This window comes from Ctenopharyngodon idella, chromosome 7 (genome assembly GCF_019924925.1).
Source record: "Ctenopharyngodon idella isolate HZGC_01 chromosome 7, HZGC01, whole genome shotgun sequence".
Classification (NCBI taxonomy): domain Eukaryota; kingdom Metazoa; phylum Chordata; class Actinopteri; order Cypriniformes; family Xenocyprididae; genus Ctenopharyngodon; species Ctenopharyngodon idella.
The window spans coordinates 25,114,966-25,128,597 of NC_067226.1; the positions used below are offsets into that span (position 1 = coordinate 25,114,966).

Sequence of the window (13,632 nt, forward strand, 5' to 3'; positions counted from 1 at the left end):
CATTTTTGTCCCTTTATTTTAAATACTCGGGCATTTCGATCTAAGGCCTGGTTAATTTCTGATCCTCATTCATATTTGTATTTATTTTTAGACCCTGAATGCCCAATATACACATCTAATTTTTAAGTTCACATGGCATTTACAGTATATTTTAAAGTTCTTCTTTACAATGAGTTACTGTTATTCTAAATTCAAAAGACAGTTTGTAGGCATATATAATACATTAGTTTTAGACATGTTTTAGAATGACACAGTAAACATAACAATAATACTTAAGACCCACAGAAAGAAGTGGTGCCAGAGAATACAAAATCAAAGATTTTATTAAATACAAAGAAAAACACACACACACACACACACACACACACACACACACACACACACACACACACACACACACACAAAAAGAAATTAAAAAAAATCATTTGTTGATGAATTCACCCAAAATTGAAAACTTCTGTCATCATTTACCCTTAAGTTGTTCCACACCTGTATTAATTTCTTTTTTTCTGCTAAACACAAAAGTAGATATTTTGAATAGTGTCATTAACCAAACAGTTAATGGGCCGCATTGACTTGCGGTTTTTTCTTTCTTTTTCTCTTCATACTATGGAAGTCAGTGGGGCCCATCAACTGTTTGGTTACCCATATTCTTCAAAATATCTCACATAACAAGTCTTGGCTACAAAACAAACGAAAAAACTGAACACGTGACACTAGTGACAACATTTTGACGTGACAAGTTTGACATGTCACGATGGAACCTGCCACTAAGCAATCTATTATAAGTGTTCAGCAAAGTTTAAACAGTAAAACAATTATAAAACACAAAAGAATAGCTACAGAGATATTGCCTTTGGGACAAATTACCCGAGTGACAACTAGACCTGTGTAAAAACTAGCCCTGGTCTTCCTTAAATCTGTTCCATATGGATCACTTTTTACTCATATTGGCAATGAGATCTTTTGGCAAGGAAAAACAGGTCAACACACGTTAAGTCGTTTTTATGTAGTTCTGTATGCCAATAAGTCATAAAGAGCACTTTGGATAGATGGCGGAAGACAAACCTAGGCCCTTTTAAACCACGTGTTTGTGTTAGGAAACGTTAGTGGGGAAAAAGAGTGCGGTTATAGGCTACACTCAGTAGGTCTGCCATCTGGCGGAGCGTTGAGGAAACGCAGACCCGCCGTCTCCAGTCAGCCCGCGGGTATTTTCTCTCCGACTGTTACTTTGACATGCTTCAACACGAACAATGTACAGAAGGAAAATACCGTTAGGATTTGGTTGGGAGTTACCAAGAGAGGCAAAAACAACAATGTAAAGACAGTTAGTGTTGATTACAGTGTCATTAACATTAACAGACACGCGGTGGTTGTAATGTAGGCCTATTATGTAAGTGTAAGCAGTAGCTAAACTTCGTCTTGCTATTTCGGCGGTATGAAATAGAGAGAAAGGGTGGAATGTCATAAAGAGTGAAATTACCTGCAGTAACTTGCCATCTGACACTGAAATGTTTATTTCATCATGCTCAGAAGAAGTACACTCTTCATAACAGAAACATAAAGTGCAGTGTGTGTGAACTGCACGAGTAGTGTGTGGCCTGCAACGGTGGATGAAGCCAAGATACAAACTAACATAATATCCAGCTTTTATAAAAGTATTAATTTCATCTTCAATGCCTAACAAGCAATACAGTGTACACAATATTGTTATTCATAGTAGATTGCAGTGCTGTTTAATTGACAAGAAACGTAAAGTCTTTTTTTATCGTGAAGATTAATTCCTGTTGATTTTATGTTAAAGTCACCATGATATCAAAATGGACAATTCTTATTTTTTAATGCAAAATTGCAGTAGGCTATTTATTATAAATGATTTAACTGTGCACATCATAAGTTTTTTTTTTTTTTTTAATTCATGTGCCCTTGTAATTTTTAATCGAAATAACTTGCCCTCCCTCTTGCAGCAACAGCTCTTCTGTGATGACATGTTTACTGGCATGAGGGCGGGACAAACTGTCACTCATATCAGATCGACCAATAGCAAACCACAACCATCCAACCAATTCCCAATGGACAAAATTAGGTCCCGCCCTACTTTTTTTCTTGTTCAGGAAGCCACTTCACTCAGATGTATGTCACAATAGGGAATAAAAGACTATCGCAACTTCCTTTCATGCCGACTTCAATAGAATAATCGAGATTAGCAGATTTGTTGGTGTGAAAACACTATTTTTAGCAGTAAAAGTGCACTCTGTGTTATCATTGAAGTGCCAACGTGCTAGCAGACAAATTACATGGCAAAAAAAAAAAAACACATTATGGACCAGTTGTTTGGTCATAAAACCTTCTCAAGTCACTGTTCAGTCAAGAAGTACAGGTGTGATCACCAACGGAGCATCATTATCGCCTGTTTTGTTGGTACAGGGACTGAAGAACGGATAAATGGTCTCAGAGAAGTTGTCCATAAATGTGTAGATGTGCATCTTTGCGTCCACATTATAAAATGACACTTGGCCTTTTTCGTAGTCCACAAACAGCCCTATCTTCTGAGGTTTCAGGCTGAGGGGTAGGGCAGTGGAAGGCTCAGTCCTGAAGGCATAGTTGTTCCTGTCCCGCAAGCTAAGAAACCAGTAGCCGTTGCTGGGGTTGACTGTGATCTTTCCTTTCCTGTTGCTGGAATGACTTGCCACCCCCAGGTCCCAGTCGGTCTTTCCATCTACTTCTACCTCCCAGTAGTGTCGGCCACCGCTGAAGCCCTCACGCCCCAGAACACAGACTACACGGTCAAAGCGCTCACGGTTGTTGGGGACATGTTGCTGCTTTTCACCGCACCACACCTTCTTCTTGTCTTCTGATAGAATGAGACGTGGATGAGCAGTGTTGGAGTCCAGGGTCACATCCACTGATGTAAAAAGTTAAAATACGTTTTTATATTTAGAATATTTATCACTGTGACTTCATCACATATGAATTGACACCATATAGATAGATAGATAGATAGATAGATAGTATATTGTTCAAAACTTTGCTAAAAAGCGCTATATAAATAAAGGTGACTTGACTTGAATGTTTCTTAAGCAGCAAATCAGCATATTAGAATGATTTCTGAGGGATCATGTGACACTGAAGACTGGAGTAATGATGCTGAAAATTCAGCTTTGATCACAGGAATAAATTACATTTTAAAATATATTAAAACAGAAAACAGTTATTTTAAATTGCAATAATATTTCACAATATTACCATTACCAATATTACCAAATAAATGCAGCCTTGGTGAGCAGAAGAGACTTCTTTCAAAAACATAAAAAAAATCTTACAACCCCAAACTTTTGAAAACACATAAAAATTAAATATTAAATATTCTGGTGCTATATATATAAATTCTAAAATAATAATAATAATATATTATTATTATTATTATTCTTTTAGTATATACATATACATACAATCAAACCAAAATTTATTCAGACACCTTGATCATTTAATTCATTAATAGAGTTTATTAACTATAGTTTAAAAAAATGGTAATAAAATATGACAAGATCTCAGAGTTAAACTGTGTCAGAAAAAAAAAATCTTAAAGGGTTAGTTCACCGAAATATGAAAATTATGTCATTCATTACTCACCCTTATGTCGTTCTACACCTGTAAGACCTTCGTTCATCTTCGGAACACAAATTAAGATATTTTTGATAAAATCCGATGGCTCAGAGAGGCCTGCATCACCAGCAATAACACTCCCTTTTTCAATGCCCAGAAAGCTACTAAAGATATATTTAAAACAGTTCATGTGACTACAGTGGTTCAACCTTAATATTATGAAGCGACTAGAATACTTTTTGTGCGCCAAAAATACCAAAATAACGGCTTTATTTAACCATATCTAGTGATGGGCGATTTCAAAACATTGCTTCATGAAGCTTCGAAGCTTTACGAATCATTTGTTTCAAATCAGTGGTTCGGAGCGCATATCAAACTGCCAGAATCACGTGAATTATTGAACTTTCAAAACACTTATGACGTGACGAAGCCTCATTTACTGAAATCATGTGATTTTGCTGCTCTGAACCACTGATTTGAAACAAATGATTCGGTTAAGCTTCGAAGCTTCATGAAGCAGTGTTTTGAAATCGCCGATCACTAGATATTGTGGGATAAAGTCGTTATTTTGTTATTTTTGGCGCACAAAAAGTCTTCTTGTTGCTTTATAATATTAAAGTTGATCCACTGTAGCCACATGAACTGTTTTAAATATGTTTTTAGTAGCTTTCTGGGCATTGAAAAAGGGAGTATTATTGCTGGCGATGCAGGCCTCACTGAGCCATCGGATTTTATCAAAAACATCTTAATTTGTTGTTCTGAAGATGAACGAAGGACTTACGGGTGTGGAACAACATGAGGGTGAGTAATAAATGACTGAATTTTCATTTTTGGGTGAACTAACCCTTTAATTATGTCAGATAACACTTAAGCAAAACATGGTCAGGTCAAAGTGTCTGAATAATTTTTGGTTCCCTTTTTTTTTTATATAAATTTTACTGGTAGTCCACTGTATGAAGAATTTTTGGGTATAATATGTCACAGTTTACTTTATTTTGCTATCCTCACTAACATAAATGAACTATAGTGTCCTGCACCCACTAGTAAAAATATATCAAAATGTCTGAATAATTTTTGGTTTGACTGTATATATGACAATTCAATATAATTTATTTTATATAGAAAAATGGGGATTTAACAAATAATGGGTAATATTTTTTTAGTTTAGAAAGAATAGCGCAAAGAAATCTGTGTTGTCTCTCAATTAACACAATGGCATATAAAAGCATGTGCATAATAATTTAAGGAAATTATAAATAATTAAGCAAATTAGAAAAATTTAGTTGAGTTTTCTAATAAGCATAGCATGTCATACTGCTTAAAAAGGTTATGCCAAGTTCCCAAATGCTCAGAAACATTGAATTTCAAAGGGATCTATTTCACAAAAACAATAAAAAAATGAAGTTCTTGTGGCCTTCCTAAACACAAGGGATGTAGATGATGTAATGTACAGGAATCAACAATCAATAAACTTAACTATTTAGGACTTTACATTTAAGAGGGCAAAGCTGTTATCAAGCCTTGAGGGCGAAAAAAAACTTTATAGCACCTGCTTATATATACACTACAATAAAAGCAATAAAATATAATCTCTAACTCATACCTGCATATTCCTGTACTCTCTTCACTTCTGCAAATCATTGCAATAAGATCATGTTATTGAAAAGATAAAGTTTAAAAATGTATTTCGTAAATCTAGGTCTATAGTTATATAACAAATCATGGTAAGATAAACACTTGCCAACAAAAGTCTTACTTACTTGGGTGTGATGTCAGCATTGATTGGTTACCAGATACAGAGAGGCCTAGACCAGAACAAAACTATGTCAACTGCATGATGAATCATCTGCCACTAGATGGCAATACTGTTTAGTGTTTGTCAGGTGTCACTCACAGACTGCAGGCAGTTTCCGAAGCTCCTCCTTAAACTGTTCCAGTAACAGACAGACAGAGGCGTAAATTGCTTTAGTTCCAAGGTCACAGGTCAGTGATACACCCGTCCAGTCTTTCATTGACATGGGAGTACTGAGATCAGAGTAGCCCTGTTGGAAAAGACCAAGAGCAATTATTGAGCTTGGTGTTTTTCATGCTTATTTTCTTTTTATAGTCATAATTTGTCAGCTGCCAACAGCCCATTGTGAAATGCCTTGATTGATTGCTTAATCCGAAGGAAATTCAAGGCATCCAGTAGTTATACAACAGAGAAGACACCAATACACACAATATCAGATCTAAAAAAATCTAAAAAATCAAGTGATAACAGTCTAGTATCACAACATGATAAAATATATGCAAGATAAAGTATGTGCGGTGGAGGTAATAATATAGTGCAGTGTCAATAAATGGCTAAACAGTGCAAAGATAAAACTGAAAATATATATGCAAACAAGTACAAAATAACTGTGCATGAAGGCTAATATAGTCAGAAAACAGACAGTATAAGAGAGTCTTATAGCACTGGCAAAAGGATAAAGTAAGGCAAATGGTACATGTATATATATATATATATATATATATATATATATAAAGCAATTTAAAGGTATTTTATACTATTTTATATTTATTTTTAAATGACATTTTAAACATTTGAAAATAAAACAGTTTAATAAACAGGTTTAAATATCTATTTGTGTCAATTAAAAAGTGATTTATTATTTTTTAATAAAATATATTTAAAAATGTAATAAAATATGTAACAAAATTTAATTTTTTTTTTTAAATATAGTTATTTATTAGTTTGAAAAAAGTGATTTATTAAACACTACAGTTCAAAAGTTTGGGTCAGTATTTTTTTTTTAAATAATACTTTTAACCAGCAAGGTGCATTACATTGATCAAAAGTGACATTAAAGACTATTAAATTGTTACACAATAGTTCTATTTCAAATACATACTTAAATTTATATTAATCAAAGAATTCTGAAAAAAAAAAAAAAAAAAAAAAAAAAAAAAAAAAATATATATATATATATATATATATATATTGTTTCCATACAAATTTTTTAAAACAGCACAACTGTTTTTAACACTGATAATAATAAGCAGCAAATCAGCATATTAGAATGATTTCTGAAGGATCATGTGATGCTGAAGACTGGAGTAATGATGCTGAAAATTCAGCTTTACCATCACAAGAATAAAATATATGAAAGTAGAACACAGTTATTTTAAACTGTAATGATATTTCACAATTATATTGTATTTTTGATTAAATATAGTACATGCAGCCTTGGTGAGCAGAAGAGACAATTTTTTTGAATTATTGAATTGATAATTGTATTTTTTTTAACCATAAAATGGTACTTGTCAGTGCAAAACATACGAATATGCAATGGTGTTGTGATGGCTTGCTAAGGGATTTGCTATGTAGGCATTCTTATTGGCTCATGTCAAAAGAGCTCTATGATATTTGAAATAGACTAAATAGTAGAAGAGAAGAGACTGAAAAGATGGGTGAACTGGAGCGTCTCAAAAGAAATCTGATGCACAATTCCTAAGGCATAAGTATGTTCTCTTGACACATTACAGACCTTCAGTCCAGTGACAAAATTTTCAGTTTTGGCCAGTTTAGCCAGCGCTGTGCTTCTCGTCTTGAGCTCTGTGATCTCCTGCTCCAGCTCTCTGATCATGACCTCAGCCTGGTGCTCTGCTGAGCGACGGTTGATCTCGGTCACTTCCAGCAGGCCGGCCTGGCTGCGTTCAAGGGAGCTCATCAACACTCCAAACAGCTGCATGCTGCGCTGCACCTCATTCTCGGCCAGCTTCTGGAGAGGGGGTGAAGGAGTCAGAATGGTTTTCAATATAGAGCTTGATTTATATTACAGTTAAACCGTCACAGTTCACTTTTCTCTAAGACTTTGGGGATTTTTAATGTCGTGGGATGATGAAAGCAAGTGATACTGCGTTACTTACTTTAATGTCAACTAGTGATTGTTTGATCTCCTCCACTTTCTGCATCCTCTCCCTGGTCATCTCCTGTATCTCTGTCTCTGTGATAGAGATCTTCATCTTTGTGAAAGTAAACAGGAAATGATGCAGCAGGAAGCGACCCAAATTTTACCAGTAATGCATGATGGTAATGCTACATTATATTACTACAGTTCCAAACAAGTGCTTAAGCAATATCAGTGCTTCATGTATATTTACTGTACATTTTTTCATCCCAAATATTTTTTTAAGAATGTCTTGTTTTTGAATAGTAAGATCTCTGCCCATGTTTGATCAGTAATATTCAGTGGCCCCAAAAAAACATGTGGACACTGAAGCCACACTTCCAAATGTATGAATGCCACTGGATTATTTAACAAAATAAAAGTGTTATTTTTATTTTAGTTTAAAAATCCATAGCACAAGCACACCTTTAAAGTAAGAAATGTTACATTTATTTATTTATTTAACAGCACAAGCACACGTTTAAAGGGATAGTTCACCCAAAAATGAAAATTCTGTCATCATTTACTCCCCCTCAAGTTGTTCCAAACCTGTATACATTTCTTTGTTCTGTTGTACACAAAGGAAGATATTTGGAAGAATGTTTGTAACCAAGCAGATCTCGTCCCCCCATTGACTACCATATTAGGAAAAAAAAAAATACTATGGCAGTCAATGAGGGGACAAACATTCTTCCAAATATCATCCTTTGTGTTCACATTTAGTCTAGAACTACAATAACCATCATGTTTACACAAAGCACACACAACGCCTCTGTACCATCTCTCAACATGGGAATGGGAGCGCTGTTGGTCAATAAATGTGAAAAAGTAACTTCAGTTACTTATTTGAAAAAGTAACTCAGATATTTTGTTGTAAATTTAAAAGTAATATGTTATTTTACTAGTTAAATGTAATCTGATTACATAACGTTACTTGTAATGTGTTACCCGCAACACTGCTTGTTACAGACTACACAGACTTATTCTTATTCTTATTTCATCCTACCTTATTACTGTTCCACTCTTTCTCGGCACATGTGATGTTGTGTGATTGGTGTTCGGTTTGTCCACACTCAATACAAATACATTCCAGATCAGACAAGCAGAACAGTTCCAGGTTACGGTGATGTTTTGGACAAAGGGGCACTTTCATGGCATCTGCTGCCCCACTCAGGGTATACCTTCGCAGGGACAACTGTCTGTCAATAACAGGAGGCTGGGTGCCATTAGTATTTGAGTTTGGTGTTTGTTCAGACCCTCTTTCCTCATGACATGCCTGAGAATTGCTGTGTACCTTGTGCCGTGATAATCTTTGCTTCATTTCGTTAAGAAGAAGACCTGGAAGATGGCCTGGCTTGTGTGCCCCATCCACTTTTTCTTGTGTTCTTTCCCCTTCCTCAGCCTCTCCACCTGCTCCGACCCCCCCAGAGTCCCCTGGGTTTGCCATCATATGCTTAAACTGTTCGGTGATCTCACGTAGAGTCCGATTAATGTGGAGATCGGGCCTTCTCTTGAAGGTCTGCTTGCAGAGGGGGCACTGGCAGTGCTTCGCTGTGTCCCAGTAATGCCTGATGCAGGCCATGCAGAAGCTGTGGCCGCATGGTGCGGACACCGGATTGTCAAACACATCTAAGCAGATGGAACACAGCAGCTGCTCTTCAGACAGGAAGCTGCGTGAGAATGGCATGGCTGTGCAGAGGGAAAGCAAAAAATACAGAGGAGAGAAGGAAAATGGCATCAGAATTGTAAGGATTTGGCTGCATGACATAAATAGGAAAACCAATACAGGGTAACACTTTACAATAAGGTCTAATTTGTCCCCCTGCAGTCAATAATTTTATCTCTTAAAACTAATCTTTGATAATCAAAATGACATATTTAAACATTTTTTTTTCCCCTCTGAAAATACATTTTTCATGCCTTAAAATAGTTTGAATGTAACTTTACACCCTTGCTTCATTCAATATACGCGGAGCAATGAATATATAAATTAGTATCCATACTTTATTGTAAAACGTTACCAAATACAGTATTTGCTTTTACATTGGACAGAGACAGATTGTGCAAAACTTTTTGGTAACACTTTACAATAAGGTTTATTAGTTAAACATTAGTTAATGTATTAACTAACATGAACTAACCATTGTTTGTTCATGTTAGTTCACAGTGCATTAACTAAGGTTAACAAGATTTTAACAGTGTATTAGTAAATGTTGAAATTAACATTAACGATTAACTAGAAGATAAAGTTCGTAAAACAAACTTTGATGTTGGCTTGGGAAAGCTGTGATGGGCAGCCCGAGTGAAAAGAGCCAACGCACGTCTGTTCGGTGTTCTGGAAGTGACCCCGCCACAAATAAATAAATAAAGGACTTTTTGTATTTAGACCTGTAACAAACAATTGTTTTGAGGATCGATGGATCTATTAATTTTTTCTATCTATTATTTTTTGGCCCCACTAGTTTATGTTAAACTACTAAGTACTAACATTTAAATTAATCATTTAATTATTGTGTACATGTTTTTACATTGTACTCATATTTTAAAAAAATTAGCTGCATGTATCTACAAGTTTAGTCATTGAAGATCTATTATTTTCTGATTAGTCAATTATAGTAGCTAATACTGTATAAGTGCAGTTCATTATTAGTTCATATTAACTAACGTAGTTAACTAATGTTAACTAATTAACCTTATTGTAAAGTGTTACCAAAGTTTTCATCCATTTTTTTTATCCCTATTATAGTTTTATTTAATATATTTTGAATTAGTATTTATTTTAGTGTTTCTTTCCGTTTTTTATTTTAATTTTAGTTCATTTTAATTTCAGTTTTAGTAATTTTGTAGTATTGTTTTTATTTTTTTAGTTAATGGTTTAAAAATATGTCTATATAGTTTTTATACATTTTTATAAAGAAAAATATATAGTTTTAGTTATTTTAGTAAATAAAGTTAAACCAAACGGAAATGAGAAATGTTGTTTTGGCAACTGGCTGAAAGTTTTTTTTTAATTTTATTTCATTTCATTTCATTTTATTAATATTAACCATAATAACCTTTGTACTAGTGCTTTTTTAACTATTTAATTTTAAAGGATAAAGCATTTTATCTGCTTGTAATGCTTTAAACTCAAGAACATGGCTTCACTTCAGTTGGCAAAATAGCAAATATAGAGTTGAAATATATCATCACAAAACTTCCAAAAAGAACAATGTGAGACTGCTGGACACCATTGGACAAGTTGCACACATTAAAACTACATATACCTACATAAAACTACAGAGCCCATATACAATATCTGCAATATAAGGAGAATTTTAGTTGTTGGGCTAACATTTGTTCAGTTGGTATGATTTCATTTTACTTCCTGTGTTGACCTGAATGAATGGGAATATTCAGAGACAAATGCAACCTATAGGATTATTGGATAAGTTAGTAGTAATAGTCTAGGATCAGGGTTAGTTTCATTGAGGTTCTAATTCACACTAAATGAGTTAGGAAAATGCTGTTCTCACCTCTAATCAGCAGTTTTTCACTGGAATGAGGCACTACTGGCTAAAGTGTACACATGTTGTGTAAGAGCTTGTGACGTTTCAGGTTTGCTTCATTGGTATGTCCCTTATTTGCCAAGTATCTTAGTCCTCTGGAGCAGCTCGGTAAGTTCTAGGAATCCAAATCTATTTCTAACTGAAGAAATGAACACATGCACACAAATGCAACCATTCAGTTGTACTTCCGACTAGCATTCTGTAAGTGGCGCCCAAAGGGTTTTTTAAGCTGCACTTAAAATGCCTGAAAGTCATTGCATTAGATAACAAAATATCAAACCAAGTTGCATCTGCTAAAAAATTATCCATTTTCCCAATGACTTTTAACCAGCTGGTCTAAAAGTGATTTTTAGTAGATGTATGAAGCCATTTCCCTATGGTCACAGACAAACCAAGTTTGACAATTGGTCAAATGTTTTGTCTCTTTTTTAAACTTTTTTCTTTTTCTTTTTGGTGAAACGTTTTGCCTTGAGAAGTGTGCTTATGCTATCTTTCTTTCAAATAAATGCTTCTTGGTTTTATTCATTATCTAATTAATGACATTCATTCATTTTTGTGTCCAAAATTTGGACAAAAATTTTTGTCACAACATTTTGTCCAAATACTACTTAAACTATAATTTAGTAAGTGCTCTTGGCTCTTTCATAACACTTTTCGGCTTAAATGCTCAACACCGAATCCATATCAACAGTCATAAACTTATAATACCTGAAATCTCTTGAGTAAATGACCTCTTTAAGACTCTTTCTTCTTTATCCAGTGGTCTGTCGCTCCGTCCTTGTGCTGTATCCAGGCGATTCAGTGGTACATGATAGAAAGTCTTACATATGGTTTGCTTTTGATGCTCTGATCTGTCCCTCCCTCCTCAGCTCTCTTTCCCTCCCTCACTTTCTGCCAGATACAGGGAGTTCAAACCTGTCTGATGAGATTCCAAACAAGATTACATGCTTGTTTCAAACACACTTTATTGTCAGGTTTTGACAAATAAATCATGCAGGAACATAAGTAGTTTACATTTTGATGTAACTAATACTGACATTGATCATTCCCAAATCCAGACAAAATCTCCAAATATTTCTTTATTTTATTATTTTATTTATACTGTTCAAAGTGAACACTGTAAACAGTGAAAATCGCTAAATGAAATAAGTTCATTTTACTTAAATTTTTAAAAAAGTTGATTCAACTTAACAAATATTTGTTATGTGAACTCAAAAACGAATTATATTAAGCAGAACTCAATCAGAATAAGTTACTAGAAATAATATGCCATTTTTAACTCTAACAATTTCAGCTACAGAAATTCATTTAATCTAGTAGCTTATGTTTATGGCTGACCACAACATATTTAAAAGAAATATGAACTTATTCCATGGTTTCTAATTTCTTTTAAACAATGTTTTCCGAGAAATTACTTTTTTATAGTGTAGATCTCCTGTTCTGTCATCATTGCTTTGCACCAATGTTAGTTTTTGCTTTGTCTTATGTAACTTTATTACTTTGAGTTTGATGAACTTAAACCATTTAAGGCAATTGGTTTTCTCAAACCATTTAAGTAGCTATATAGTTGTTAAGACTTAGTTTTGTTACTTGAATTCAAACTGAATGAGTGAAATAAACTTAAAATCTTTAAGTTAAGTTTGCTCTAATGATTGACTAAACACTAAAATATTAGTGAATTTAACCTAATGTATATGAGTTTACAGTACTCATACTTATTGGTTTTAAAACTTAAATGGTTTAAAACTTAATTGGTTTCCTCAAATGTGGAAGTAATATACCGTTATATAGTAATATACTGTTTCAATAGAAAATGGTATTTTACTGTGCAAATAAAGTTAAAAAACAAAAAAAACAAAAATAAAATCACAAGGAGCCAAAGCTGTAGAACTTGTGATTTCTGCAGAGATCTGGGCCAGATCATGACTGAATACAGTCGACTCATGGACTTATGCGGTCAGTTAATGGAGTGAACCAGAGGTCAGATGTGCAAAACAAAACTTCATTATGGAAAAACCTGACGTAGTGTTAAATCAGCCGCTGTTTTTGGAAGGGAGATCCAGATGGTGACACGATGTTTCTTGGTACATAGCATCTGCCGAGAGACAGATAGAATCGCCTCATTTCAAGAATGGTATTTCAAAAGTCAAATGCTACTCTACATCTGCCATAAACATTAGAGAGGGAAAGAGAGAGAGATAAAAAAAGAACACAAAGAGTGCAAATGATCAGGGCAGCTTTGTCACGTATGTCACTAAGTTTGGTTCTAACCAGTTCTCATCTTTTCTTTCATCTTGTTGACATACTGTTACCTGTATTTATCTTTTAAAACTAAATACATCATAAAATAATTTGAAGGTTTTTTAAGGTGCTGTAAGCAGGGTTATTATAATTAACTAAAAATAAAACTGAAACTAAAACCATACTTGAAATAAAAATAAGTGAAAAACAATTTTAAAACTTTTATATGTTCTAACTTTAAAAAATGGAAAATATAAAAATAAAAACTGATTCAAAATATTAAGAAAAACTATAATAGCATACAA

General features: G+C 33.9%; 2 protein-coding genes across 2 annotated transcripts; both read right to left on the minus strand.

Annotated features, from left to right (window-relative positions):
* Positions 1-5,627, minus strand: LOC127515566 (erythroid membrane-associated protein). Its single transcript, XM_051899376.1, has 4 exons — positions 5,501-5,627; positions 5,367-5,427; positions 5,210-5,236; positions 1-2,905 (listed from the first exon to the last, which is right to left on the minus strand). The coding sequence occupies exons 2-4, from the start codon at positions 5,383-5,385 to the stop codon at positions 2,364-2,366; spliced, it is 588 nt and encodes a 195-aa protein (XP_051755336.1). The 5' UTR covers positions 5,386-5,427; positions 5,501-5,627; the 3' UTR covers positions 1-2,363.
* Positions 5,628-7,171: 1,544 nt separating this feature from the next.
* Positions 7,172-13,567, minus strand: LOC127515565 (E3 ubiquitin-protein ligase TRIM47-like). Its single transcript, XM_051899375.1, has 5 exons — positions 11,795-13,567; positions 11,054-11,225; positions 8,545-9,227; positions 7,519-7,595; positions 7,172-7,370 (listed from the first exon to the last, which is right to left on the minus strand). Exons 3-4 carry the CDS (start codon positions 9,223-9,225, stop codon positions 7,575-7,577), a joined length of 702 nt encoding a protein of 233 aa, XP_051755335.1. The 5' UTR covers positions 9,226-9,227; positions 11,054-11,225; positions 11,795-13,567; the 3' UTR covers positions 7,172-7,370; positions 7,519-7,574.
* Between the last annotated feature and the right edge of the window lie 65 nt (positions 13,568-13,632).

Coding starts and splice junctions, on each gene's coding strand:
- LOC127515566 (XM_051899376.1), bottom strand. Junction 2,906..5,209: donor GAGAGTACAGGAATATGCAG/GTATGAGTTAGA, acceptor TTTTTACATCAG/TGGATGTGACCCTGGACTCC.
- LOC127515565 (XM_051899375.1), bottom strand. CDS start 9,225: ATGCCATTCTCACGCAGCTTCCTGTCTGAAGAGCAGCTGCTGTGTTCC. Junction 7,596..8,544: donor AAGAGTGGAACAGTAATAAG/GTAGGATGAAAT, acceptor TCTCTATCACAG/AGACAGAGATACAGGAGATG.